This window comes from Corylus avellana, chromosome ca9 (assembly GCF_901000735.1).
Source record: "Corylus avellana chromosome ca9, CavTom2PMs-1.0".
In the NCBI taxonomy this organism is placed as follows: domain Eukaryota; kingdom Viridiplantae; phylum Streptophyta; class Magnoliopsida; order Fagales; family Betulaceae; genus Corylus; species Corylus avellana.
Genome location: NC_081549.1, coordinates 1,475,511 through 1,502,186, shown reverse-complemented (window position 1 = coordinate 1,502,186; position 26,676 = coordinate 1,475,511). Strand labels below are relative to the sequence as shown.

Sequence of the window (26,676 nt, the reverse complement as noted above, 5' to 3'; positions counted from 1 at the left end):
AATTGCTAGCTTGGTTCATCACATGCACTCACAGTAGGAGCATTAAAGTTTCTTAGACACATTATGTGACGCTTTGCGACTCACAATTGGAGTTTTTAGAATCGTTTCATTTTATTTTTTTTTATTTTTTTATAACACCTAAGTCAAATATGGACTATACTTATGTACCGTAAAACAAGCATAACATAAATGTTATAGTTTTTTCAAAGGTCGAGAGAAAAAAAGAGAGAATAAAATTAAATATAAAAAACTACAACATAAACAAATCCGCGAAATCGTCTTTTAGGAAATTAGGTTTTATCTTTTAGTCTTTTGAGAAGTTATTTTTAGTTTGCTTTATCCATAGATCTGTAAAAAATTATATAAATTTAAAAATAGATACAAAACTACTCAGAGCTCTGTGGGCCGCGGCCATAGGTCGGCAAAACCCACCCACCAAATCCATCCAAAGCCCAAAGGCCGCCACGTATCGGTTGTCATTTCGAAAATGAAGCTGCACATAAACGGAACGATAAAATTGGGAGGGAAAAGAAAGATGAAAGAGGCGCTAAGGCGGCAAAATCGGAAAATTCCAAAAAGCTTATCAATTTCAGTTCTCTCTAGACTCTCACACACTCACAGCCCCTCTTTCTCTCTCTCTCTGTGAAGTTCTCTTCCATCGGATGTGGGTTTCATACGTGACTGAACAAACAGTTCTCTCTCCATCTCACGTTCTAGCGCGCAGCGAGTAAAGACTTGAAAGGTACCGCCTATTTATCTAAAATCACACCCTAATTATTATTGATTGAGCTATGAGTAACATAGAGAAAATTTTGAATTAAAAATGATAAGCTTAAGCCTATGCCTATGTATTTGAATTAGTTGTGTTGTATTAACTCCTCAGAAACATGCGTGTAAACGATCAATTAGATTCGATTCCTTCATTTCATGCATATTTCCGTTATATAGAATCTTGTAACCTGGTTCGTGGATTTGTTTGTTCCGATTATTTCTACTGGCCATTGATCTTGCTTGTTCGTGGTTGGTTGTGTCTACTTGAATCGTGGATTTATGTTAAGGCTGATTTATTGGTTGGTGGTTTTTTAGATCTGATTTTTTTGATTGATGTTAGTTTTGAATCTTATTAAGCAGCATTTCCCTTTTCCCGAGGGAAATTGAAGGTTCGGACACTTGTGTAGTATTATTGAGGAGATTCTTGTGAATAAGATGATGAATCGTGGTAGTGTTCAGTTTAGGTGTTTTGGTTGCAAGGATTTTCGTTTAGTATTGTTAAGGAGATTCTTCCGGTTTTGTTCATGAGTCAAAATATAGCCTAAAGAGACGATAGTTTTCCGTTATCGGCATCGATAATTCTTTTGCATCTTTCATTGGCTAATTTGTGCGGTGAAGTTATGAACGAAGGGTTTGAAGCATGTCTTGGTTGAACTGTGTTTTTTCCGTCGGAGTAGAAATTTATTATCTTAGCACTGGGTTTACGTTATTCTGGAGTGGTGACTAAACTCTTGACAGCATACATTATTTGCTTGATAGTTAACTCAATCTTAGCCCTTACTGGTGTGACGTGCATCAATTTTACCGCGTTTGGTTTTTGCTTTCAGTGCTCCTTTCCGCTTGACCTAGTGTCTTAGAATAAATAATTTGGTAATGTCAAAACTGATGAGGCATTTGCATTGAAACTACTTGGAAAACATGTGAATTGAACGAATTGCTGGTTGCTGAAAGTTCAACGCCCAGATAGAGAAAATTATTAAAGTTCTTAGCTTGATTATTTAAACTCGAGCACATTTGGAAAATCAACAGTTCAAGGTTGAGCATAAATTTGGGTTTGAACAGAACTTTACTTGTTTATGACCTAAGTATTAGGATTAAGATTATGATTAGAAGTTTGAGACAACACACTTTCGCCTCACGTGAGACACCAATTTTAGAGCCATGTGTCAATCAAATCCAAAAAGCAATTGTCAAATCTCCCTGTTCCCTTGATTTGAGTTTGTTTTCTATTATTTGTGTGATATTTGCAAAATCAAATATACATCTTACAAAAATTTGCTACGGCATTTTCTTCTTAAAGACTTCAAAGTTCTCTAGTATTCTTTTCTCCGGTCAACAATTGGCATCTTCTGCTTCAAGAGTTCCAGTAAATTTGTTCCTTTCAACTTTTAAACTTCAAGCATACAAGCTTTCAATGGGTCCATTCAACTTTTTCTTATAAAAATTGAGGTATGTATTTAAATTTTTATATTTAAATTTACATTGTTCTTTTAAATTAATTGTTTTAATATTTATATTGCTATTCTTGATAATTGTTTTTGTATTTAATTATTTATGAATATATATAATTTTTGTTGCATATTTTAATAGTATAAAATATATAATTGTAGCTATTTGAGATTATGGAGAAAAATAACGATTCTATTGAGCTCCAATTAAATTTTTATATTTTTTTTAATACTCTTAATTATTTTTTGTTCAACTTTATTTTTATATTTATCAAAATTTTTTTACCCCTGAATGGACATCTGCGCTCCGCCACTGCTTCGGAGAGCTGTCAACCACAACCAATTTTGATGGTAGTTTGGTCATCTTTATTTTACTTTTATAAGGAATAACCAATCTTATAAAAAATTTGGTCATCTTTATTCTATTAGACTGATCTTATCCATACAGTATAGCCATATTTGCAATATCGCTTTAAAATGACTAATTAATTTGAAACTTTTCTAGAATCACTTATAAAGCTTAGTTTCACCTAGTCAGTAAGCAATGTAGAACTTAACATCCATGAGTCTCTCTATAAACCATTAACTCTGTGGATTGCTCATCTTCCTAATATAGGACCAGTGTGTTACAAACTCCTCCATTTAAACCCTTGATGTCCTCGTTAAGGCCACATCATCATGAGGTGCTGACAGTATCACATGGCGTTATAACTTGACTTTGATATTATTTATAAAGACTCACGAAAAATGGCTAGTACTCCAAAATGACTAGTCAATTTAGAGTTTTCCTATAATCATTTATAAAACCTAAATTCACCTAATGAGAGTAAACAATGTGAAACTTAGCACCTATGAGTCTATAATCATTTATAAAACCTAAATTCACCTAATGAGTAAACAATATAAAACTTAGCACCTATGAGTTGCTTTATAAATCACTTTTTATGTGGGCTACTCATCTTTCTAATATGTTATCGGGTGTAATATGTTATCTGGTGTTACATATAGACACGTTCATTCCCTTGAATTGTTATATACACAAATGTATTTCTGTGTGTATATGTGGATGTTCGGATATGCTCTGGGCCTTGAAGTATTTTGAAATAGCTGCTCTACTCTTGTGCTTCTCTCCTGTGCCCTTCCACCCTCTTGCAATACGCTCAAATTACCTTGCTCGCATTCTTTGAGTGTTTTGCACAAGTACCTATCTAGTACAATTACATGTTTCTATCATGTTTGCTGATTCTAGAAGAGTGGCTCCATAATGAGCAAGACGTTAGGTAATTACATGCTTGTTAATCACAGATTGGTCCATGTCCACCTCCTCATGGGATCATACAATTTTGATGGATGTTCGCTTTTTCTCCATGGACCAAGCAAGAGTTCTTGGATGCAGTGCCACGAAATGCTCGTCTGTGTTGCTGTTTAGACATGGTTGGACATTCTGGATTTGATGTCAGTCATGTTGAGCTTCTAACCATCTATTTATCATCTGCCTTTTCTTTTGTCCTGGTCAACTTGCTAGCTGGGAAGTGCAGTCTGGCCTTTAGAGGTCGGGGTGCCCGTGTTTTCTGGTCAAATCCCCTCACACAAACATATCCTGCAAATATTTTCGGCAACTTTTGAGCAAACGGTGTCATGAGCCTTGGTGGTAAGATAAATTATCATATCTTACCTAATGTGACCGAAGTTATCTCTTAAGAGATGTTAGCTTTAATAGGGCCTAAGTTTAGTGAGTTTTCATCAAATTTGCTTTTGTGATATGAAACATTATTTGCCAACATAGACTAAGATTGTAGTGTGTGTAGTGGTGCCTTTTACCGAGCTTGCACTTTGCTCATTAGAAGAGCATATTGCTACTCAGATGTCTAGCATTTTCTAAAGCAGGGAAGGTGAAAATGGCTATATTCCTACATGCGCTCTGTTTAATAGCATGACCGAAGAGATTTTTCTTTTGTCTGCAGCCGAAGTCTTGGGTGCTTAGGGCTTGTCTTTTACCTTTTATATTTATTGGGGTGGGGATGTCTAGTAAACCTATGCCTTAGATGCGTTTTCATGCAGGCTGTTTGATACATTGATATCATCTGCATATAAGTTTGCTGTCATTTTCATCATTGACTATTTGTACAATTTGGTGTGAGTGATAGCCAATGATTGCAGCTCAATTGGTGGTAGTCATATAGATAGGGGTTATGCAAATGTTCTTAATGTCCTTAGAAATGAAGTAGGCCTTAGCTGAATCTCAAAAGGTTCTGATATATTTACATGCAATTAGAGCAACAAATAGATATGATCAAATTATGGCAATTGAATGACATTAAAATCAGGTTGAATTAGCTTACTTACCCCTCCAAAAGCAGTGTTGAATACCTTCTGTCGACAAACCTAGTAGACGAGAAGAATATTTTGTGTGAAATTTGTTGACCAATATTACTTTTTGAAACTATTATAATCTTTACCTTTAAATATTGTTGGTATGGAAGTTCCAAAGTACACAGTTCGCCTTGGCAGGTTCCATATCCAATCTCTAGGAATATCAATCGGGTCAAGACTTGAATCGTGGTCAGCAAACACCTGCATAAAAAGAATACTCATAATAGTACCACCTGAAATGGATACACACGCCTTAACAATGCAGAAAGGAACTAAATGATCTGAGTATTGGGGGGTGTGTTTGACCTCGTTAACTTGAAAGTAGGTGCCATTGAGTGGAAAGCTCCCCTTCATTGCTGTTCGACATGGTATCTGTCCATGATTTGTTTTAAATATCAGTTGGCTTATGATTTTCTTTGTTTCTATATATATGGTAGTATTAGTTTGTTTTTGCTGCTATTATTATTTTTATTATTGTAATTAATTTATTAATGGATATACTTGGTTTTCATAATTGGTTTGATGGTAATGTCCTCACCAAAAGTGTCCCTCGGACCATCTGGGAACTCGTTTCCCTTATGCTGTTGCATGAGAAACAATCCTTCTCGTCACATAATTTGCCATTTTCTTGTGAGCTACACCTTTTTTCAGGTGGTTGGATGGAATTTGCTGTCTCACCTGAGGTAAACATTAATGCATTTAGTGGAAATGCTTATCACTGAAGCAAGCATGGTCTTATGTTATTGCCTATTGGCTATGTTTTCTAACTATATACAATAGATGTAGAACATGGGTCTAAAGAATGTGCAAAGAGTTTGTTATAGCAGGTCTAAATGTTGTGTGCTTACCTGGTGTCCATATTGCTAGGAGGTATGAGCAAGGATCATCAGGTTCTCGTTTATCTAACTGTAAATGAAGCTAAAGTCGTTAATCAGAGATTGAATTTAGATTTACAAGGGAAATAATATTCCTCAAGTGGATGCTGGAATAACTTACCCCTTTCAGAAGAGGGTGTGAATCTGGAAGTTCATAGCTGCACCAGGGTGAAAAACCAATCAGAATACATGGCGGCAAGTATTTGGCCCATACGATAGTCATTCTATATTGTTTAGAATGAAGATGGCAAAACTTGTATTGTACAGCATATTTTGGCACCGGTCCAGTTATGTTCGTGGATTATTAGTATAAATGTTGTTATAAACTTATAATCACTTTGGAAGGGTCAGAGATTATCTTTCCCCTCTCTTACTTGAGTCATTTGCAATCCATTCTGATATTTATTATTATTATTTTTTTAAAATCTTGCATGAATGAGTTTGAAAGATTCTTAATTAGTTGAAGATAGATGAGGGAGTGCCAACTTACACTTGGTGCTCTGTTCGTAGTCGACTCACATTCTTAAGCTTGGGCATCGGAATTGATGCTGCTTCTGGAGTTAGAGCAACTAAGGCTTTTGACATGTCAAATTCTTGAAGTTCCATGTTATTTTGCATATAAGTATGTAAATTCTGAGTGAATTCTTCAATGTTGAGTTTGATTACAGGAATTTCGTCAGGGTCCTCATAGAAAGTGTCCTCAATGTCATTTTCTACTTCTTTGCATTCTGGCTCTGGTGTTGCCGGCTCTTCAATAATAGGCTCACAGTTGGTGACTCCAGATTTTGCTTCTGATTGCTGCTTTCCTTCTGATTGTGACTGAAGGAAAGGCAGGGAAAGTCGATTGATGATCACATTGGGATTTTTGTCTGGTTTGTTATCAGTTGCAGTCACTATACTTTTCTCCTCTGGCCCTGGCAGGGCAAGCCTTGCACTGCATCCAACATGTTCAATGACTTAAAATTGATCAAAACTTGATGTGCGTGCATATAATGTGATGGGGATGTTTAGGTAGGTTTGCAGAATGGGATTTTTGGTGTTCCCTAGCACATACAATTTTCACAAGACCACATATGATGGGAGACATTATTTATTGTAATCCCTGATCCATGAATCTGTTCTTTTCCTAACCAACTTCCCTTTCTCTTTAGATATTGATGCTATCTACAATTGTTTGTAGCTATTGAATGATTTTTTGGTTATCTATTATTTATTGTTATCTCAAGAAATTTATTAGGCTTGATACGTGGAGGGGTTCTAGACAGTGGCAGATGCACAAAAGTGATCCATTCTTAAGTATTGCAGTATAGATGCAAAATATAATTTACTTGTAAAAAAAAATGCAAAATATTGGAACCAATTATATGCAAACCTTGCAAATGCACTTGCGAAGTGTCTACACTCTCCTCTCATTGGGCATGAATTGCAATTTGGTTTGCTTTTTGTACAGAAGACCTGCATAGGTTTCAAAGAATATTGTCCATTTCTTTCTTAGCTCTTGATAGGTCGTCAATGAGAACCAATTTACTTCACATATAAATATATACAACTGACCTTTCCAAATGTAATCATCTGGTAATGAAGTTCATACCTGTTAGCAGATATTGTAATGAATCAGTCAATCAGGGTAAATAAATGAAGTTGCTTTACCATCCATGCTAAACATATGAAAGACATGCATTTTTTGAAATGTCTAGAAGTAAAGTGGAAGAAATCTTTACAATGTTCTTTGGTCGAGCTTGCACAATCGAGGCCAGAGATATTTTTGAATGGATTCTAACACTGGGTACCTATATATGGACATAAAATTAGCATTTTCTAAGTGCATATGTAGAATTTCTAATATGTAGGGTGCACAATACTAACAGTTCTAGGAGATGCAACTGAAGTGACTCAGGCAGCGGCTGAAGGGGCACCCATCCCAGTCTTACAGCGATACGTCCCACATTTGTGTCCACCTGTAAGTCATAAAAAAATGTTTAAGAATTGTTCTGTCTATTATGTAGATCTTCTCTCCTTTTTTTTTTTCTCCTCTCCTTTGTTACTTGGAAATCTATACTGGGCAATTATGCTTTCATTTTGAACTTACTGGGAAAGCAAGTTGGTGAAGCGTCAAAAGCCGTACGCACTCCACACTTTTCAAACCCAGTCCCCTTACGCTTAGCAGATATTCTCTGCATATATGAATAAATCTTGAATCTATATCTCAATAATCTGTGTATATTTCATTTTTTGTATATAAAAGCTGGAGTAGTGAATTATTTATGACAGTAGTTAGTACACTGCAGCAGCACGAGGATAACATACTAATAATAGTGTTTGGAAGCATACAAGTTTCTCCTCTAAGGAATTGAAATGGATTACTTTTGTGGGCTTACTTTGCTTGGTCAGGCGGAACATCTCTCAACCATTCAAGATCAATGCTCCCGTGATCTCTAACCAGTCGGTTAAGGAAATCCTGCACATATTTTCAGTGAAAAGTTTTTTTGATTTGAATATTTTTAGTGAGTACATTGACAATTGAGAACATTGTTTAATAAAAGTTATACCTTGATACGCTCTGCAAGCTTGTTGTTCATCCCCCGTTCTCTGATGCTGTCAGCAATCTCATTAACATCTGCAGATCTTACAGCTTCCCAGTCCAGTGAGTCCATAGTGTTTGCTGCTCTTTCTCTTTTCTTTCCATTGGTTTCCACCTGTTTTCTAAGATTATCCCAACTAATCTCGTCTTTTTTCTCTTTTCGAACTCTTTTACTCTTTGCTTTTACAGTTGCAGCATTCATCTCACTGATCTCCATGCTAAATAAATGACCATGAGCATTCAAATCCGACTCAGCTGTAGTCTGTGTAGTATCTAGGGTTTCTCCAGAAAGGTTTTGCAAGTTTTGCTGCATTTCAATGTTTTGCCCCTGAGCTACTGGTCCAACAGTTTCAGGGTCCCCAAGTGCCCGACTTTGAGGTGAATTAATCACATTTTCATCTCCTCGAATGTTGTTGCATGATTCACTTGAAAGTGATTTCTCAACATTTATTGTCAGCTTATTTTGAACAGCAGCTTGACTTGAAGATTCTATTGTTAGTTCACTTTGTTTGCTTATAGTATTTTCATCTTTGCTCTTGGAACTGTCAGGATATTGGATTTCTTCTCTGAACATCTCAGAGTGCTCAACTTCTAGTACTCTGGAGGTGGGGGCCAGATGCAAATGATAATCACTGGAAGGGCTCATGGATGCTGCTAAGGAGCTTTGTGGATCTTTTAATCTGTCTGGATATTGTATTTGGTTGTCATGATTCATCCCTTTGGATCTAATACATGCACCCTTTGAGTTCTCATCAGATGGTGCCTTGCTACTTCCATGACTGTAGACTGCATTTAGCATTGTCGATCCAGCCATCTGTTGAAGCTCCACAATGGAAGCGAAGCCAATGGAACTGTCGGGCTTAGATCCATCTAATAGATATTCTGCTTCTAAATTCCTCTGTAGGCATGATCCTATTTTTTCAGCAGTTTGAATGAATGAAAAGTTTCGAGATAAAAAGGCAGAATTTTGAGATGAAACTGGATCTTTTGTTGCTATCCTATCTTCGTCTGTATAACATCCTGTTTCTGACCCTCTACTGCCTCCAGGGGATTCATTGCTGCTGACAACTTCTTTTTCTTCATTATGCTCAAGGTCCTGGAGCGTCACGGAACTCTGGTCACAATCTGGTTTCCATTGTATGCTATCTTCTGGATCAGGTATGCACACTTCCGGTTCATTGACAATGAAGCTCGTCCCATCTTCATAGCATTCTTTGTTGTTTCTGCTCGACTTGAGTGGGAAGCGAGCAGCAAGCGACATAAATGCAGAACTGCAAGAGATTGAAGAAATAGAATAAAGAGGTTTGTCATTTGGACTTTCTCTAGTTACCACCAACTTTATTAATATTGCCAATTATGGTACACCTGGAAAGATGGTCTGATACATTCTGAGTGAGAAAAACTCCAACCACCGAGTCCACGACTGATCCTTTCCATTGTGAGAAGCGTCTATCTCCTGTGGAAATAGCAATTGCTGTAATGACATAAAGTTGAGACTATATTCAATGAGTAAAAAGAGGGGAAGGCTCTTGATTATGGGAAACTTAGGCACTTCCCACTTGCAATTATCATTGTTTAGTAGGTTACATTATTATTAATATTATTTTAATTATAACGATAAGTATATGAAGTGAGGGAAATTCCTTTTCCTTGAGGCTCTTATGCACTGCAGGCAAGATCTAGGTTTGTTAGGCAGATTGGTTTGAACTTTATCGCCTTTTTTTTCCCCTGTTGGAATTACTACATTATTTTCAATGAACATATTTTGAAGTTAATTTATCAAGAGACTAGAGATGTTCCTCAACTTCTTTTTCCATTAAACTTTTACCTGTTGGCTAATCTTTAACACTGGTTTTAGGAGGATTAAATGTATGGTTAAGTACGTGGTAATTCAAAGGTAAAAGGGTTTTCATTTAAGGGTACTCTTGCCATTCTTAGAACTAGACATTGGTCTGTTAGTTTTTGTAGTTGGCACTAAAAGAAATCTTTTTGAAGAATTGGCTGGTAAGGAAAAAAGGCTGGTTGTGGTGTTGCCAACTAGTGCATTAGGCGAGGATGGAGGAACACGTCACAATATGAAGATTTTGATATAGAACTAATATCGTGTGTAACATTTACATTCTTAAATAGAAATTTATGAAATAACCCCCTTGAAAGAATTTGTGAATAACATTGAATACTAGTACCTTGTACAAGATGCATGCGTGCAATAAAAGAGTCTGCACGTCCACGGAACACTCTCCGTTCTTCTTCCCACCATTTTACCTTGTCTTCATCTGTTCCATCAATACCTTCACTATTTATATTCTCCAACAAAAGCTTCCACACTCTATTAGTCTCTTCATCAAGGTTAACTTTTGGCCGTGGACGCCGTTTCTTGGTGGGATCAAACAAACCTTTATAGGGTACAACTGCACCATCTTTTCTATAAATGACGAGTGCATTTTGCTCTTGTTTTTGCATACTGTAGGGGACAACTGCATTATGCTGTTCTCGTGCTAATTTTCTGCTTTCCCTGTTGAAGTCCAGATGCTTAAATTCCTCAACCAACGCATCCATAGAAGCACCTGCAGTGGTTTATGTAATTAGAAAGAACTGATTTTGTGGATTCTTCAAGAATGTACAAATTAGTGTGTAGCCCAACGTGAGATGAGTTTATAGTGGTACCTAATGGATTGGAAGAGGATAGGCGGTGTTTGTACAAGACAAGCTCCTGGTCCAGTTGCATTTCATTTGTCTTGGAAGATGCTGAGGTGACAAACGAGTTTCTCTTCTTGGTTCGCTTCTTTTTTGCCAGAGTTGCACTCGTCATTGCAGCCAGGTCACCTATGCATGTGTGAGGTTTGTGTGGATTCTCAACTGTTTGCCCATCATCAACCACTAGAGGTGGTTTGGTTGGGTGAGTTATGCACTCTAAAATTCTGGTCAGGGAAGTCAAGTCACGAACCCGAGTAGGGCCTCGGGATCTTTTTCTTGTTGACCTGTCTTTCTGAATTAAAGCCAGGATATGCTCAAAACTTTGGTGATTTTTCTGAAGACCTCTTTCTTCATCTTGAACTGCTAGGGAAATCATACCTGCATCAAACTGAGGAGGACCAGAAATCTGGTGGCGGGCTTTTGACGAACAAGGAATTGTTTCAGCATCATGTTGGAGAAATGTTGCTGTTCTCTCAACATTTTTTGTGGCAGTAATACAAGATGATGAGCTGGATGCGGTTGAGTTCTGCCCCTTTTCAGTTCTCTTTTTCTTGTTAATATTTGGAAAATGGATCCAATTCGTCGCCTGGTATGCTTCTAGAGTACTAAAGCAAGCTCCAACTAGATTTGGTATGCTGGCATCAGCTTGTTCAGCAGCATGAGAATATCGTCTCTTGGATTGCGTAGCTTTGTCTCCCTCAGTTAAAATTGCACCGGTGCTGCAGTTGGAATAATTTGGACTTAGTGATATTTGATTGTTGGTTTTTGCAATGTTGTCCTGTCCATTATGAGCAATCAGTTGACCTTCCCCTTCTTTAGTGCTATCCTTTTGAGAATCAGCATTCAATTCTGCCTGTGGGGGATTAGTCTTTGTAAGAAGTGGCTTGCTTGGGACTTGCCTTCCTGGCAATGATATGTATTCTTTCAAGGAACAAGCAATGTCATAGGCTATGCCAGCTTCAGTGTGTTCTACCAATACTTCGACCCCTTCAGCAAGCTGTACAGTTGATCTTGATTGAACTCCTTTTATGCAAAAGTCTTGGGCCTGTAATTCTGAATCTAAATTAAAAGAAGATTTGCATGTAGAGCTTTCATCTTGTGGTTGTTCTATGTCAAAATTTAAAGCCCTTCTGCATGACTTTCTGGCAGGCTCAAATGTTTTCAGATCAGTAGATTCTCCAGTTAATTCTGCTGGAGGAGTTGCTGCAGGTTTGTTGATTCCTTTCCTCCGTACATACTTCCTTTTAACTTTTTCTTTGGAACTAGTAGAGATTTCATCTTGCGGTTGTCCTAATTCAAATTTCGAAGCCCTTCTGCATGACTTTTTGGCAGGTTCAAGTGTTTCCGGATAAGTAGATTCTCCAGTTAATTCTGGTGGAGGAGTTGCAGTCAGATCAGTAGATTCTCCAGTTAATTCTGCTGGAGGAGTTGGAGAGGATATGTTGATTCTTTTCCTCTGCACATTCTTCCTCTCGACCGTCGGATTTTCTGTGGAACCAGTAGGCTTTGGGGTCACCTGTTTTGGAGTTCTTTTAGGTTTGCCTTCTGTAACCACCTTGGGCCGGTGCTTTTTGCGTTTTGGTTTTTGCTGCGGTGTTTCATTCAGGTCAGTACCATGGCTGCCTCCCTTGTCAGGGTTGTGATTCTCCTTGAATGGAGTGGAAACATCACCAAATGATGAATCTGTAACAGGCTTCGAGAGTTCTTTATTGCATTGGACCTCATTGGTATCAACTCTCACTGCAGTAATTTCGTTCCCTAGCTTCTCTCTTTCCTCATCTATCCTTTCGTTTGCATATAAATTTTGTACTTCAGAAACCGGTTTGTTTTGTACTCTCGTTTCCTTCTCTGGTGTTATGGGCACCAACTGGGAAATGGTCATGCTAGAATTCACATCAGGCACGGTCCCCGGTGGCAAATTTAGATCATAAGACTGCTGATGAGGGGTTCGGACATCTGTAGCACAGCATTGGTTTACTTCAGATAAGGTGACAAAACAGTAAAAGCAAATTGTAACTTGCATTGTTAAGGCCTACACTATAGTAAATGAAGCACTTGTTCCCCAAGAATGAAATTGTTTTTGACAAATATGTTCTCTTTCAATTTGTCTTCGAAGCAATCAAAACTTGGTCTTCCCTGAAGTCTGCAGGGAATTACACATTCGGGGCATGCACATAATGTGCAATGCCGGGAAGAATTATTGGTGTGTATTAATGTCTCATTTCACTTGCTGTTGTCAGTCGTCAGTCTCATATCCATATTATTCTGAATTAGGATTCTATTTGCATATTACAGTGTAGATGGTGCCACGTCATTTAAAAATTTAAATGATGCGGCAATATATTGTACACGTGGCAACATATACTGCATTATATTTTTAAATGATGCGGCAATATGTTGTACATGTGGCAGCATATACTACATTAGATTTGCGAATTTAGCGAATTTAAACACGGACTCGCTATTTCATTGAGGTGGAGAGGATTCTGAACAATTCGGGCGTCTTAGTATTTTTATTTTAGCTGCTGTGGTAACTATGATTTGATATTTCTTTCTGGTGTGGTGTGAATGGGTAGCAAAAGGTGCGAAAGAAACAGAGCTAATACTAAAGCAAATTTAATTACACTTACTGTGAGGTTGTTCCGGGATGGAGTTCCCATTTACGCCCACTTGTGTGTCGAGTGACAGATCACGATTCCAGAACGGGCTTGCAGAGCGGTAGTCTCCCCCGTTATTTTCCTTCTGACAAGTGTCAGGCATGAAAGAGCTGGTTGCCACACTGTCGTTGCCCTGCGCTGCCCCAATACCAGATGCCGCCGAGGCAGCGTCTGCGAGGGCCAAGAGTTCGCCGAAACGAAGGTTATTCCATCTGGCCATCGGCTCTTCGCATGCTTCCACATTGTCACCGTCCCTGTTTGCCTCGCTAGAATTGGGGGACTTGCAACATGCAACTATCTCAGTAGCTTGAGAGCCTTGTGGAAAACTAGAAGAATATGTCTCTGATCCCAACCATGTTGCTTGGTCAAGCTGGTTTCCTTGTCCGTCTGTGTAGATCGGTTGGGGTCTTGGCAGAATGGGCTTAACTGGGGTCGTTGGAATCCAAGAAGCCTGAACTTGTAACCCATCTTCGCCTGGTTTGCTGACATCCATTCCTTGGCTTCAAAAAAAGGTTGAAACTCTTAACTCCTGCTCCTGTAAAAAGAAATTTGAGATTAATTTCAGAAAATTGAGAGGCTCCAAAGGAAAAACAGCAGGCAGAGAAATAACAGATGCAAGCACTGTTCGAGCTGAAACAGAAAATTAAATGAAACCCACTTTCCAAAATCTCAAGAAATCACAACCAAGCACCTCCTAGATCTCTCATAAAGACCCCAGGCTGTGTCTCAGTGATTGGAAACTTGGGTTCACAGGCGAAAACCAAAACGAAAAACAGTAACAGATTCTAATCCTTTAAGATTTTCTCAGTAATCAATCTCCACAAAAATGCAAAGTCAATGATACAAAAAAACAACTGAGAAAAATAAGGCATCGGCGTTACCGAAGACCTGAGTCAATGCCGGAGATCTCTCTTGATCACTTGAGGCTTAGAGAGCAAATTCATTGAAACTGAGAAATGAGAGTAGACACAAAAGCCAGAGCTTTTTATATTTTTAGAGCTCTATGAACGGATAACTCCTTTTCCCAGAGTTGCAATTACTCCTCCTTTTGCCACGAGAGGGCAAGAACCGATGTCCATTGCGTATCATTTGGCGGGCACCTCTTCTGTTAGACATCGCAATGGAGTTCCTCTTTAATAGCAAGGTGAAGTTGATTTTAATGCAATCTTTTCTGTTATGGTTTTCAAGTTTTCCTATTGTTGTTACTATTGTAGACATGCATTATTTTAAAGAAGTCTAGCAGTAGACCGTTTAAAAAATTATTTTTTAACTATCTCTTTTTAGCGCTCGTATTAAATCAAATATTAAAAAATAATATCTTTTTTATTTTAAATAAAATAGATAAAAATTATTTTATAACTAAAATCTTAATTTTACTTTAGTTAGTTTATGATATCACTCATTTAAAATTTTTAATAATTTATTTATTAAAAAAAATTTAGTACTATCTTGACTGTTAACTTTTAATCCCACCCTCTTTTCTTTGTATTTAACTTATTTTATTAATGAAATTTTATCTTATCTATAAAAAGAAAAACATCAGAGTTATGTATACGCAAGTGGTAGGGGAAAATGGTAATATTACTAGGCACGGCGTGTGAAGCGTCGAGGCAGGGCCCAACCACGTGAGCGAACTGAAGATCAAAGAGGTTGACGTGGCATCGCAACCATGACGCTTGGCACGTGGGGGCTCGTTGAAAGTCGAAAATGGGGCTCGTTTGGACGGTGTCTGTGCACCCGCTAGGATTGGCGACGTGATCGAGGGGGCTGGGTCTATTACTCTATTTTCTTTTTCACACCTAAGCACGTCATTGACGCCGTCTGTGGTCCCCTTTTACTAAGGGCTGGGTCTATTATTTGTGTGGACTTCCGACTCTTTCCCCATCGCATTGAAGCACGTTAGTGACGCCGTTTGTGGTCCCCTTTTAATGAGGCACGCTTATCTAACCGGAGGTTGGTGGTGTTAATTGGATTTAGTGCGTATGGTTTCAGGAAGTTATGATTCTTATCAGATGGCTCTCAGACTTTTATGTGTGCTAATAGTGACGCTTTACCCCGCTAATTATTGGTGATCAGCCTGTTGATGAGAGCGTATATTATAATATGTCATATTGTTTATTTTCTTTTTGCTTCGTTCAAAATTCTGCATGGCACATGCAACTTTCTTTTCTTATTGTCCTACGTAAAACAACGTTTTAAAGCTTACTACAAAAAGTTCAAAACTTTAGCCATCTTTGTAAAAAGTCAGGCTGGCCTGTGGTGGCCTTCTATTCACACTTATTATTATTATTATTATTATTTTATAGAGTTAAAAAAAAATTATAAGTTATTCAATTAATGTATTTAAGGGGAGGGAAAGCGATAGAAGTTTGAATTAGTAACTTTTGTTTCATGAGTCATGATCTCTAGCATATTAAACTACTAATTTGAGACAATTAATGTATTTATTCATTGTATAAAGTAAAGAGTAATGCTATGACTTTTTTTTTTTTTTTCTCATACATATTTGCACAAGGGAGAGGGGGATTAGTGACTTTCGCTTTATTAGGCGTGATCCCAGTAGATTGAACTACCTTTTGGGGACACTGAACTAAATTTTTATCTTACAATTATCTCATAATATTAATGAACGAGTCTCAACTTTTAAAAGAAATATATTTAAGAATTAGTTTAGACTATTATTTTTATTTCACTTTGCTAATATGACACTGTCAATTAGTTCTCATTAAAAAAATAAAATTCAATAACTAATTGACAATATTAAACCAACAAAGTATGATAAATAACATTACTCATATTTTATATATATAATCTAAAACATATTGTAAACTGAAAATGACCATTGATTAAAGTTTGGTTTTAAAGCACAAGCGGTCATTAAACACTTGAAACTCATCTCCCGCATGATCGAAACTAAAGGCGGAAATTACGATGAGATGGTCAACTACAATCCAGCGGTGGTAAATAAGAGCTTATAAGCAGCAGCTACACATGAGGTAGCGGATCTGATTTCAAGAAGGTCGCGTAACCGTTCAATATTTGCTTGTCTATTCGTAACGCCTTGGTTTTCTCTTTTTTCTCTTTATTCGTTGGGTGACATCACTGATCTGTCGGTCACAACTACCTCTCGTGACTCTCGAGCCCAAAGCGAATCTTTCCTCTCTTTTTTTTTTTTTTTCTTTTTTTTTTTTTTTGGTAACAATCTTTCCTCCTCTTTTGGTTTTTCTTGACTGTTCTGTTTCGAGAGGGGATGGTACAGTATGCTACCAAGGAACGTGTTGTTCGTGACACGGGGTTCAAATTCCGACGCGTGTAAGGTGAGAAGACAGCTCGGTCCTTCTGTTGCGCTTGTTCCATTGGCTAGTTTGTTCACGAACTCTGACGTGCCAGTTTTGTCGCTTCAACTTTTCACTTTCTGTGTTTGAGTCTGCATGAAGCCGGGGCCACTTTTTTTTTTTTTAACATTTCTCGTGTCTCCAACTGCTTTAACAACCAACAACCTCGGACTGAGATTTCCTATAATTAAATTCTTCTTTTTTCAGTTTTGTCTTATCTTTAAAAGTATTTTTGTCTTTTTACTTTTTAAATAAATAAAAATATTTTTTTATATAACTAACTAGATATTATCTAATTTATTTTTATTAGAAATGATCATATTTTATTAATTTCAAATAAGAACTTATGCGACTACTTATAAAAAATGTTAGTCACATATATACTATTATATTAAATAACTAATTAAATTATAATTAAAGCTTCTTGAAATTATTTATAAAATGAAATCTCACGTAATAAAAACTAACTTAATACTCATAAACTCTTTTATAATTTGTTCACTTTATTTATATATATATTAATTTGGGACTAGAATGTTATGATACGGATTTCATAACCTCAAGTTAGGTAGGTGGAACTTTGATTCCAATTATACATAATAAATAAATAAGGTATTTTAAAATTTTGCAGTTCAATGGATGGCATGGCAGAATGTGCCATGTGTTGTGTGGCAAAAAATTACAAATTTGGCAATTATAAAAGTCTGCAGTTCCACGCTTGGATTTTGTGATACCATAAAGGGCAAAGCAACTGAAGTCTGAAGTTGCCATGCATTGGTTCCGAACAGAAAAAGGTCTCATAAAGTTTTTTTTATTTTTTTATTTTTTTAAAAAAGTGATCACATGCATACAGGGTAAAACTGTATTTTTATGGGTGTTTTATATTTTAAATTATTTGTTAATATTTTTTACTTGAAAACAAAAAATAAAAGATAGTAAGTGAAGTCCTTAAGAAAAACCATAAGGGGTGGTTTAGTAGCCTCATTACAATTCTTACGTAGTTAGGTAAATAATATAGTATGAATTCGATTCTCACAATAAGAATCTTTATATTTGAATAACGTAAACCATCTTAAATCTCATTGAGGTCGTGCGCTAAAGTTTTTTAATAGAAAAAAAAAAAAAAAAGTCATTACCAAACATATGACCTACTTTGTTGACATATTTCCTACTAGTAATAGACTTTTACTTTAGAGTTTTCTCTTTTTACTTTTTGGTAATAGAGTCAATCCAGTTATTTACCGTTACAACTGCTATAATAATTGTCGTGACAAATTAATATTTGGGATTGCGAATAAGTAGAACATAATAGAATAAAGAGAGCCTCTACAATGCGGTTAGACCTTAAAAATGGTGTTTTGCAACATCCAATCTCCTTGTGACACATCATCCAATTAAGAAAAATGCAAAAAATGAAAATGAGAACACCCACATCAAATCAAAATGAGAAAGATAAAAATAAAATAAAAAAATCGTAGCCGGCGATGCCAGACCCTTGAGACCCAGGCCAGCGAGAACCACGACGAGGTTTGGCGAGACCCACGACGCCGTGGGTCTCGCCTCAAACCTTTCTTCATCGCCGGCCAAACTCAACCGGAAAACGCAAACCCAACCATCTCTGGCCAATTTTTCTATAAAACCTAGCCTCAAAATCGGATTATAATGCCTAAAAACTTATTTTTGGATTCAATACTAAATCATATATAGAGGGGGAAGGTTAACCTTTTAGGAATTTTATCATCCTAAAGGCCGGAGAAGAAGACTCTCGGCACCGGAGACGGTGACTCTCGACACCGAAGAGGGTGACCCAGACAACCCCAGCGCTGTTTCAGAAGATCCAACGCCATTTCTTCTTCTCTGCCAGACCCACGGCCATTTCTTCTTTCTCTACCAGACCCACACCATTTATTCTCTCTTTTATTATTTCTCCTTCTTTCTCTCTTTTCTTTCTTTCTCTTTTTTTCATTCGGTATATTTGATTGTTAGTTAAGTTTGTGCACTTAGCTTAGGTGGCAGTAGTTGATTGGGGGCTGCAAAAGTGAGGTTTTGCAACCTGACTGCATAGTAGGTTTTTCCTAGAATAAAATAAGCGAATAACATATAATAGTAAAATTATGTAGCTTATATTTATGAGCGAAGACAAAAAAAAAAAAAAACTATCAAAGATGAAATATAAATACTAGTGAAGAGAAAACTACTTAAACCTCAAAATCCCAGACATCCAAAGCCTCTCACTCAAACAAAAGGAAGCTACAAAAAGAAAACCTTTTCCAACCCTATAGTGGAATAACTTTATTACAAGGAAAAAAGGTTAAATTAGTCCCTATAGTTTAAGATTTTGAAAAATAGCTTATTGGGGTTTAAAAAAAATACCTAAATACTCTTTAGGGTGAGAACCAAAAAAAAAAAAAAATCTTTTCCATTAGAAAAGTTGACAAAAATTCATTAATGTCAACATCAATGCCAATCAAATTTTGACATATGTCACTTATATAAAAAAATAAAATAAAAAAATGAAGTGATAATAATAAAAAATAGATTTTTGCCCTTATAAAAGTTTGACAAGATTTTCTTCAAATGCTATACAGCCTATACTTAACCTTTTTTTGTTCGTTCTTCTTTGTTTATGAAATGAAATGGCTCATCTTGAGCCGCTGGTTACCATTTGTTACCCCAACCAATTCCTAAGAATTGAAGGGGATTTCAATTCCCACATCTACGAATTCAAATTCTTTATAATTATATATTTGAATTGCATGTAATATAAGAGAGATAATTGTGAGAAAGCTATTTATTTAGCCAGGTGTTTGAAGGGTTTAAAATTTATTTAGAGACGTGAATTCTATAAAATTTTCTTATAATTATTTGTCAGGAGAATTGCTATTAATTATTGAAAATAACAATGTTATAGTTTTACTGTTACTGAAAATCCTGTTCCGACAGGTACCTGGTCACTTCTTTCTAGGAGATTGAAAAAGGTAAATATATTAATTTCGAAAAGCCAGTCATCCCATTCTACCAAATACCAATGATATGATGTGACGTTATATTTCAACCATTTGTTTGTTACATTTTTTTTTTATCTTTTATTTTTATTTATAAAATAAAAATAATAACAACAAATAAAATATAAAAATCATACAGTTTTTTGGCATGGACCATCACCTCCAAAAGGCTAAAAAATATATACCTCGTTTAGCAATTCATTTTTTTCTCTCAACTCTTACACCATTTCTCTAAAAAAATGTAATAAAAAAAATATATATATATATATATATATATATATATATATATCACATTATTTATTTTGTCTTATTATTTAAATACAAAAATTGATACAAAATAAAAATTTTTAATTAAAAAAATTTAAAATTTTATATCACTTCAATCATTTTCGGCAACGCGAAGGGGGCAATAATATTTTGTCAAACAGGATCATTGACAAAATCACCATGAAATGCATGTGCCTTAAACATGTCAATGATTTGACTGCTATATTATATAGAGGGACAAAACAGGGCCAAAAAGACCATTTTTGAAACTTGTGCTCATTTATATGTTATACAGGATTATTAATCATTTGAATGAATCAACTAAAGAGTTATGGATCGGTCTTCGAGCCCATCTTTCAATTTTTTAATATGATAAACTTTTAAAATAAGTAGTAATTTAATATGGTATTATAGTTAATTTTGAGATTAAATTTTGACTCTATCAATTTACCTTATATTTAAATTAAATATTTTACATATTGAGTCTCATCTATTAAATGAAGTTTAAGCTCACACGTAAGAAGAATGTTAAAGTATTGATTAAATGATTAAATTTACCTTTTTCTATCAGCTTAAACTTTTGGAATAAATGATGATTTAACATGGTATCAAAGTCAAAAGTCATGAGTTCAAACTCTGACTCCGTCAATTCACTCCCATTTAAATTAAATATTCTACTTATTATAGTAAGAGAGTTTGAGCCAACACGAGCAGTGGGGTGTCAAATTAATGGTATTTAAATTAAATATTAAATATTCTACGTGTGGGGCCTCATCTATTAAAAGTGAGTTTGAGCCCACACGTGAGAAAAGTGTTAAGGTAAGGATTAAATAATTAAATTTACCTCTTCTTATTAGCTTAAGATTTTGGAATAAGTACTTTTAGTACCTAAAAAGTTATGCCAAACAAAAACTGTCATGTTTGGTAAAAAATTTCAAAATTATTTTTTTGACTTTTTAACTCTAAAAATGATCAAAACACATTTTTGACAAAAGATTAAAAATAAAACTTTTATAAAAAAATACTTTTTAACTTAAAAACTATATTTTTTAAATACAATCACATACATGCGCTTAATAAAGTTCTCTTATATACATAGCATTTAGATATTTCATGTTCATTCCTCTATTATCCAATATCAATTATGAAAGTGGACCATCTAAAGTCAAGATGTTATTGTAGCCTCACCAAATTAGCTATTTTGGTGAGACAAATTGCCGAAAACGACAAAAAAAGTCTCCCAACTTCTTTTGGTGAGTGAATCCAAACAATAAAATATCAATACATTCTCTGCCCTCCCTTTTTTTTTCCTATATTTTTTTTCTTTGTTATTCTCCAGTCTTCTCTCTCTGTTTATAAAGGTTTTGGGTTTTCTTTGGTGTCTTTGGGGCTGATTCGGCTGAATGTTGGTATAGTCACTTGATATCATATTTTGGCAAATTCCCAATATCATATTTTGGCAAATCTTTGGCAAATGCCCAGTATCCTATTTTGCAGAAACAGTGTCTTTATGTTTCTATCTACCTTGTGTTGTTGAGGTGATTTTAAACGAGATAGAACATTGAAAATTGGGGGAATTTCAATACCTTGTCTTCATCCATTGTGATTCTTAGCAGGGAGATATGTTCTACACAAATATTTTACAGGGAAATTCTATCCTGGACAATACATTTTTGGGGGAATCTCAACTAGTATTAATTTTTTTTATCACTCTAAAAAATGTGTCGTTTAGAAAAAGACAAATATTCAAAAATATCATTGTTAGAAAAATATGTTTTCTTTTCTAATCTGATGTCCATGACGGTCTACACTTATTCCATAAGGCGCTCCCTCCGTAATTCAAACTCAAGATGTGGTGCTTGGTTGTGATGCCAAATAATACAAATTTATGGTATAACTCATTATTTAAAACTGACTTGCAATAGGATGGTGACCAGAAGTTTATATACACATTATTAAGATTATACTTAAATCATGTAGAACTTTTATGATTGTAATATATCATTTCGTATCAGAGACAAGTTCCACGTTGAGTATGTGATCGACCGTAGTTTGTCAAATATTGAATCGAATGTGTTACAGCTTTGCGGTCAAGTCACGAAAGGATTTTACAATCATAAGTGTCCTACACGAGTTAAGTACAATCTTAATCATATGAATATAAATTATTTGGCACTATTCCGTTGCAAGCCAATTTTCAAATGTGAATATTATTTGTTATCAGAGCCAAATTATGTTATGATCTTTAAGTGTTCCACGTAGATTAAATACAATCTTAACTATGTGTATATAAATTATTAAGGACTACGACTCATGAAACTATGTTATGTGGAACACTTAAGATTTTACATAGTTAAAAACTTATAACATTAATTTTAAAAGCCACATTAATTTTAGAGAGTACAAAGGAGGACTTATAAGATTACTCATAAGAGATAGTTATCGTGACATGACAAAACACTAATTTTCTGCGGTGCGCCTTTCTTTGTTTCGAGATGACTAATGGGCCGACCCACCTAACTTACATAGACTTGTGGTTTTGGGCTCAGTCGTTGACGGTTCTCTCTGAGGCGGGTGTATCAGGTTGAAAAAGTTTCCATTTGAGAGGAAAGGTGGTTGTATTACTAACAAGTGCCAACTTATCAGAAAAAATAAAATAAAATAATTTATTTGGTAGCTGTAGAAAGCATCATATTGCTTTTTTTTATTTGTTTTTTGGAAGAAGCATCTGAGATCAGTGATTGACACGAGGCTTAATGGGGATTACATGAATGTTTGGTGGGTTTGCTTCTATATATATATACATAATTCCACTTTTGAATTTGATATATATATATTCTGAGCTGATTAAATATTTTATTAAAAATTGAAGAAGAAAGCAAGAATATAACATGTCAAGGAAGGAATCATTTTTGCTTTTTACATCATGGGAATAATAAAAAGTTACCATTATGAAAAGTTTGACAATTAAGTGCACCTAGCGACCTGTGCTGCCGGGCATAATCACACTGCTCACCTTCCTCTCTCTCTTCAGTTTGATTACATGTAGAGAAAAGAGAAGAGAAATGATAGATATGGATAGTGGATATGATGCACTCCATACAATGAGATAATTGTTTTGTACTAAGATTTAAGAGAGAGAGAGAGAGAGAGAGAGATGCTTGAGGCTCTTCTTTCTAAAACTGAGTACACGAGACCACAATAAGACCTTTGACCATTTTCAGCAGAGTAAGTAAAATGATTATATTAACTAAATTTAGCTAAGATTTATCCTTTTTCATCTCTAAAACGAGTAGTTAGAGGCTAGTTAAATTATATTTGGTGTTATAGTGAATACCAATCTTATGCTATTTAATGTAACATACTAGATACTTTCTTTAATATTTTCTCCCTTCTCTCTTCCTCTAAGAGGTCACATTGGCAAGAATATAATAACAAATAATATTTTTTTTAAAACAGAAAAGATAATAAATAACTTGTTAGAGTTTGTATTAAAAAGGAGTAGATAAAATAGAAAATGGTGTTTTTTTATTATGTATTTTACATCTTATTGCTTCTAACTCTGTCCTACTTTCTTATTTGTTAGGATTGGAGATAGACTTTTGAGTGTCTCTAAGTATATCTTTTCCCAATATAGGGTCATACTTTTTTTTCCTAATTATTATTCTAGTTGTACTTACACCCTTAAACTTTAACTTAGTGTAACCTGTCTTTATATTTTATAAGCAAGATCGGAACTAGTATTTTTAGTTTGAGGAAAAAAATTAAAAAATAAATAAATTTGGAGGGGCATATTCTAATTTTAAAAAAAATTCTGAAGGCATTTTTTTAAAATGGAAACATAGAGTTTGGGGGGCACGGGGGCATGTAGTTTCGTCCCAGTTCATAAGCTATTATTTTGTTTCGAGTGAGTCCTTGGGTCGGTTTGGACCGTCAACTTTGGATGGAATCCTTCAACACGTGCACGTCATGTGACATCAAGCCATATGACATGACAAAAATGTCCCCAAGGCTAGGGTAAAAGGGTTAACATATAATTTTTTTTTTTTCAAGTCCTTTTGAAACTATAAATCTCATTCTAGCTAACGAAGCTCCACGCACTATCAAGCCCACCACCAATTTTGGTTGATTAGTACCGACGGAGGCGCCATCTCGGATCTCTAACCTTTGAAGACTCCAACTCATTATTTTGATGTGTAATATTTTCGTCTTATATTAAGAAGATGAGAAGTAACTTAAATAGATTTTGTGACTTATAAAAATACTAACGAGTGCTAAGTTTTACATTATCTAACTATTAAGTAAAACTAAATTTATAAAAATCGCCATATTGGATGATAATTAGCATTTTTTTTCCTACATCACGACCCACGGCTTTAGTCCTATCGATACCTCACCGTCTGCCATGCTTTTTTTGAAATGATGTAAAGGAGGGTGTACACTTTGACACTTTCTTTGTTTCATATAAAACAATTTGCCGACCAAGAAAAAAAAAAACAGAAAACAGAAATTTCACAACAAAACAACCTACTTGGAACTCGAACCCACTAGCAATGTAACAAGAAGACACAAAAACCCCTTCTTCACAAAAATTGTTGGTATAATAATTGGACAGTCATATGGCACTCAGTTTCATGTAACGCTGAGAAAAAGCCCCCTCTTCACAACGAGATAGTCATAGCCGCTTCAACGGCATCTATTTGGCCGGAGGAATGTGTGCATGTTTGAATCTCTTGAAGTTCTTTCAAGTATCAAACCCACATAATATAAAATCAATTATATTATGTGGGTTTCTTTTTTTTTTTTTTGTTAGCAATTAATCAAAAGGAAAGAGTTATATATATAGGAGATTCTTCACATTATTACTATTGATCCTAAATAAAGAAATGACGAGAAAGAAGTTGAGAATGTTTCCAAATACGAGAATAATTGATATACCAAAATTTAAACAAAAATGTGCCTGATCTAAATCCTATGGGACCAAGATTTCATGCAATTGAGAATCTTACTATTAGTCTTGCTTTCTGATACGGATATATGAGAGAGAACTTTCCTATTCAATTAAGGAGCCCATCTGAGTCATCTGACCAATCATCCTGCACGGCCAAAGCTCCCTTATTTGGACAAAAAGTCTCTCTCACAACTCTCCTGCAATTTTACTTGTTCCTTCCTCTTCCTCTTAGAGATTATTATAGGAGGTGTCCCTCGAATTGAGCCCACAACTATCCCATCTTATCTTATCATATGTATTATTGGAGGGACCACTCAATTGTACATCCATCAAGGCCTGCAATTTTTTTTGTCCTCCTCTTCTAAATCCGGATTTCTGGCATTCAAGATTTTTTTTTTTTTTTTTTTAGAAAAAGAAAATCAAATAGGAAAAAGGGAATAATTGATAAAAAAAAAACCGAAAAAGAGTGGGGTGGGCTCTCCTACAGGTTACAACAAACCTCAACACGAAAATTAATAGTGCAAGTAAACAGAACAACGTAGAAAATGAGCTAAATAAATAGTCTAGTCCTCTCAAAAGGGCCGCATAAAATGGTTTTGAAGTCAAAAGGAGTACATGAAAAATCACAAACCTCTCAAAAAGTTCATAAACCCTAATTACAGTGTAAGAACCTCAAGATGTTTAAATTGCTAGCAAATATCCAATTACCGATCACTTGTTCTAAGTAACCCCTCATCTATCCGGGACAAATAAGTCCTACAACCCTAATACCCTATCTCTATAAAAATGGTTCAATTGCTAACTATTCCAACACCTTAAGTGCAGAAATCTGCATTCTTTCTCTCTCCACTCGTTGATACAGTGCTTGCTTCTTTTACTGCACAATGCAGGACAAGAAGCCATAGATAAAAGTTTGAAGAGACAAAGATGACAAAAGCTGCCACTCTCACCACCTCCTTTACTCATTTTGTCTATGCATTTGACAAATGCGCAAAACAAAGCAAATGAAATTATGAAAAAAAGCTTCCTCAACTACCAAGCTAAAAAAACAAAAAAAGGCGCAAGTGCGGTCAAGCATGCATGAACGGACCCTTGGGTGCATTGAATGCGAAGTCAAGCACGGACTCCTTTGCCGTCAATCAGTCATCAAGAGTAAGGTGATTATCAGTCAAAACGGTCCAGTTTTAGCATTTATTGGTTATTAATTGATAATTTTCAGTTAAATGATTTCTTAACCGATATCGAACCGATAAAAATTTTAACCGAAATTATCGGTTATAACGGTACATGGTTAAACGGTTCGATTAAACCGGTTAACCGATTATAAATCTCACATTCTTCAGTGTTCTTTACTTCTCTAACCCCCAAGCATCAAAAGGCAAAAACTCTTACTTGAATTGAATCTTTGATGCTAAAAGAGACGTATGTGAGAACAGATGGGGGTGGATGTTGCGAGAACTAGAAAGAGAAAAAAAAAATAGGGAAGAAACCCATTCTCCTTCAATGGTGAGAAGGAAAAGAAAGAAAAACAATGAGAAAGAAAGAGTCTGCTGCGTGAGAGGAGGAGGAGGAAAAAAATAAAGAAAGAAAAGAAAAGAAATATGTGGTGTGGGAATTGGGAAGAGAAGGAAAATAAAGAAAAACAATGAGGAAGAAAGAAAAGAAAGAAAGAAAGAAATAAAAAAAGAAATATGTGGCGTGGGAATTGGGAAAAGA

The 26,676-nt window shown here is 35.4% G+C and overlaps 1 protein-coding gene and 1 long non-coding RNA gene across 4 annotated transcripts; one reads left to right on the top strand and one right to left on the bottom strand.

The window, feature by feature from the left end:
* The first annotated feature begins 561 nt into the window (after window positions 1-561).
* On the top strand, window positions 562-7,945 carry LOC132162175 (uncharacterized). Its single transcript, XR_009438212.1, has 3 exons — window positions 562-742; window positions 7,336-7,427; window positions 7,859-7,945. It is a non-coding gene; the product is annotated as an uncharacterized LOC132162175 (long non-coding RNA).
* On the bottom strand, window positions 3,586-14,513 carry LOC132162173 (transcriptional activator DEMETER-like). Of its 3 annotated transcripts, none has more exons than XM_059572437.1 (20): window positions 14,284-14,513; window positions 13,376-13,937; window positions 10,716-12,701; window positions 10,235-10,615; window positions 9,414-9,504; window positions 8,017-9,319; window positions 7,846-7,925; window positions 7,557-7,641; window positions 7,334-7,425; window positions 7,189-7,257; window positions 7,022-7,058; window positions 6,840-6,922; window positions 5,958-6,401; window positions 5,589-5,625; window positions 5,441-5,498; window positions 5,131-5,270; window positions 4,899-4,964; window positions 4,679-4,793; window positions 4,566-4,604; window positions 3,586-3,819 (listed from the first exon to the last, which is right to left on the bottom strand). In XM_059572437.1, the coding sequence occupies exons 2-20, from the start codon at window positions 13,893-13,895 to the stop codon at window positions 3,701-3,703; spliced, it is 5,745 nt and encodes a 1,914-aa protein (XP_059428420.1). In that variant the 5' UTR covers window positions 13,896-13,937; window positions 14,284-14,513; the 3' UTR covers window positions 3,586-3,700. The 3 variants fall into 3 exon arrangements, with proteins under 3 accessions (XP_059428420.1, XP_059428421.1, XP_059428422.1); XM_059572438.1 differs by having other exon boundaries at window positions 14,291-14,513; XM_059572439.1 differs by having other exon boundaries at window positions 13,376-13,931; window positions 14,291-14,513.
* Between the last annotated feature and the right edge of the window lie 12,163 nt (window positions 14,514-26,676).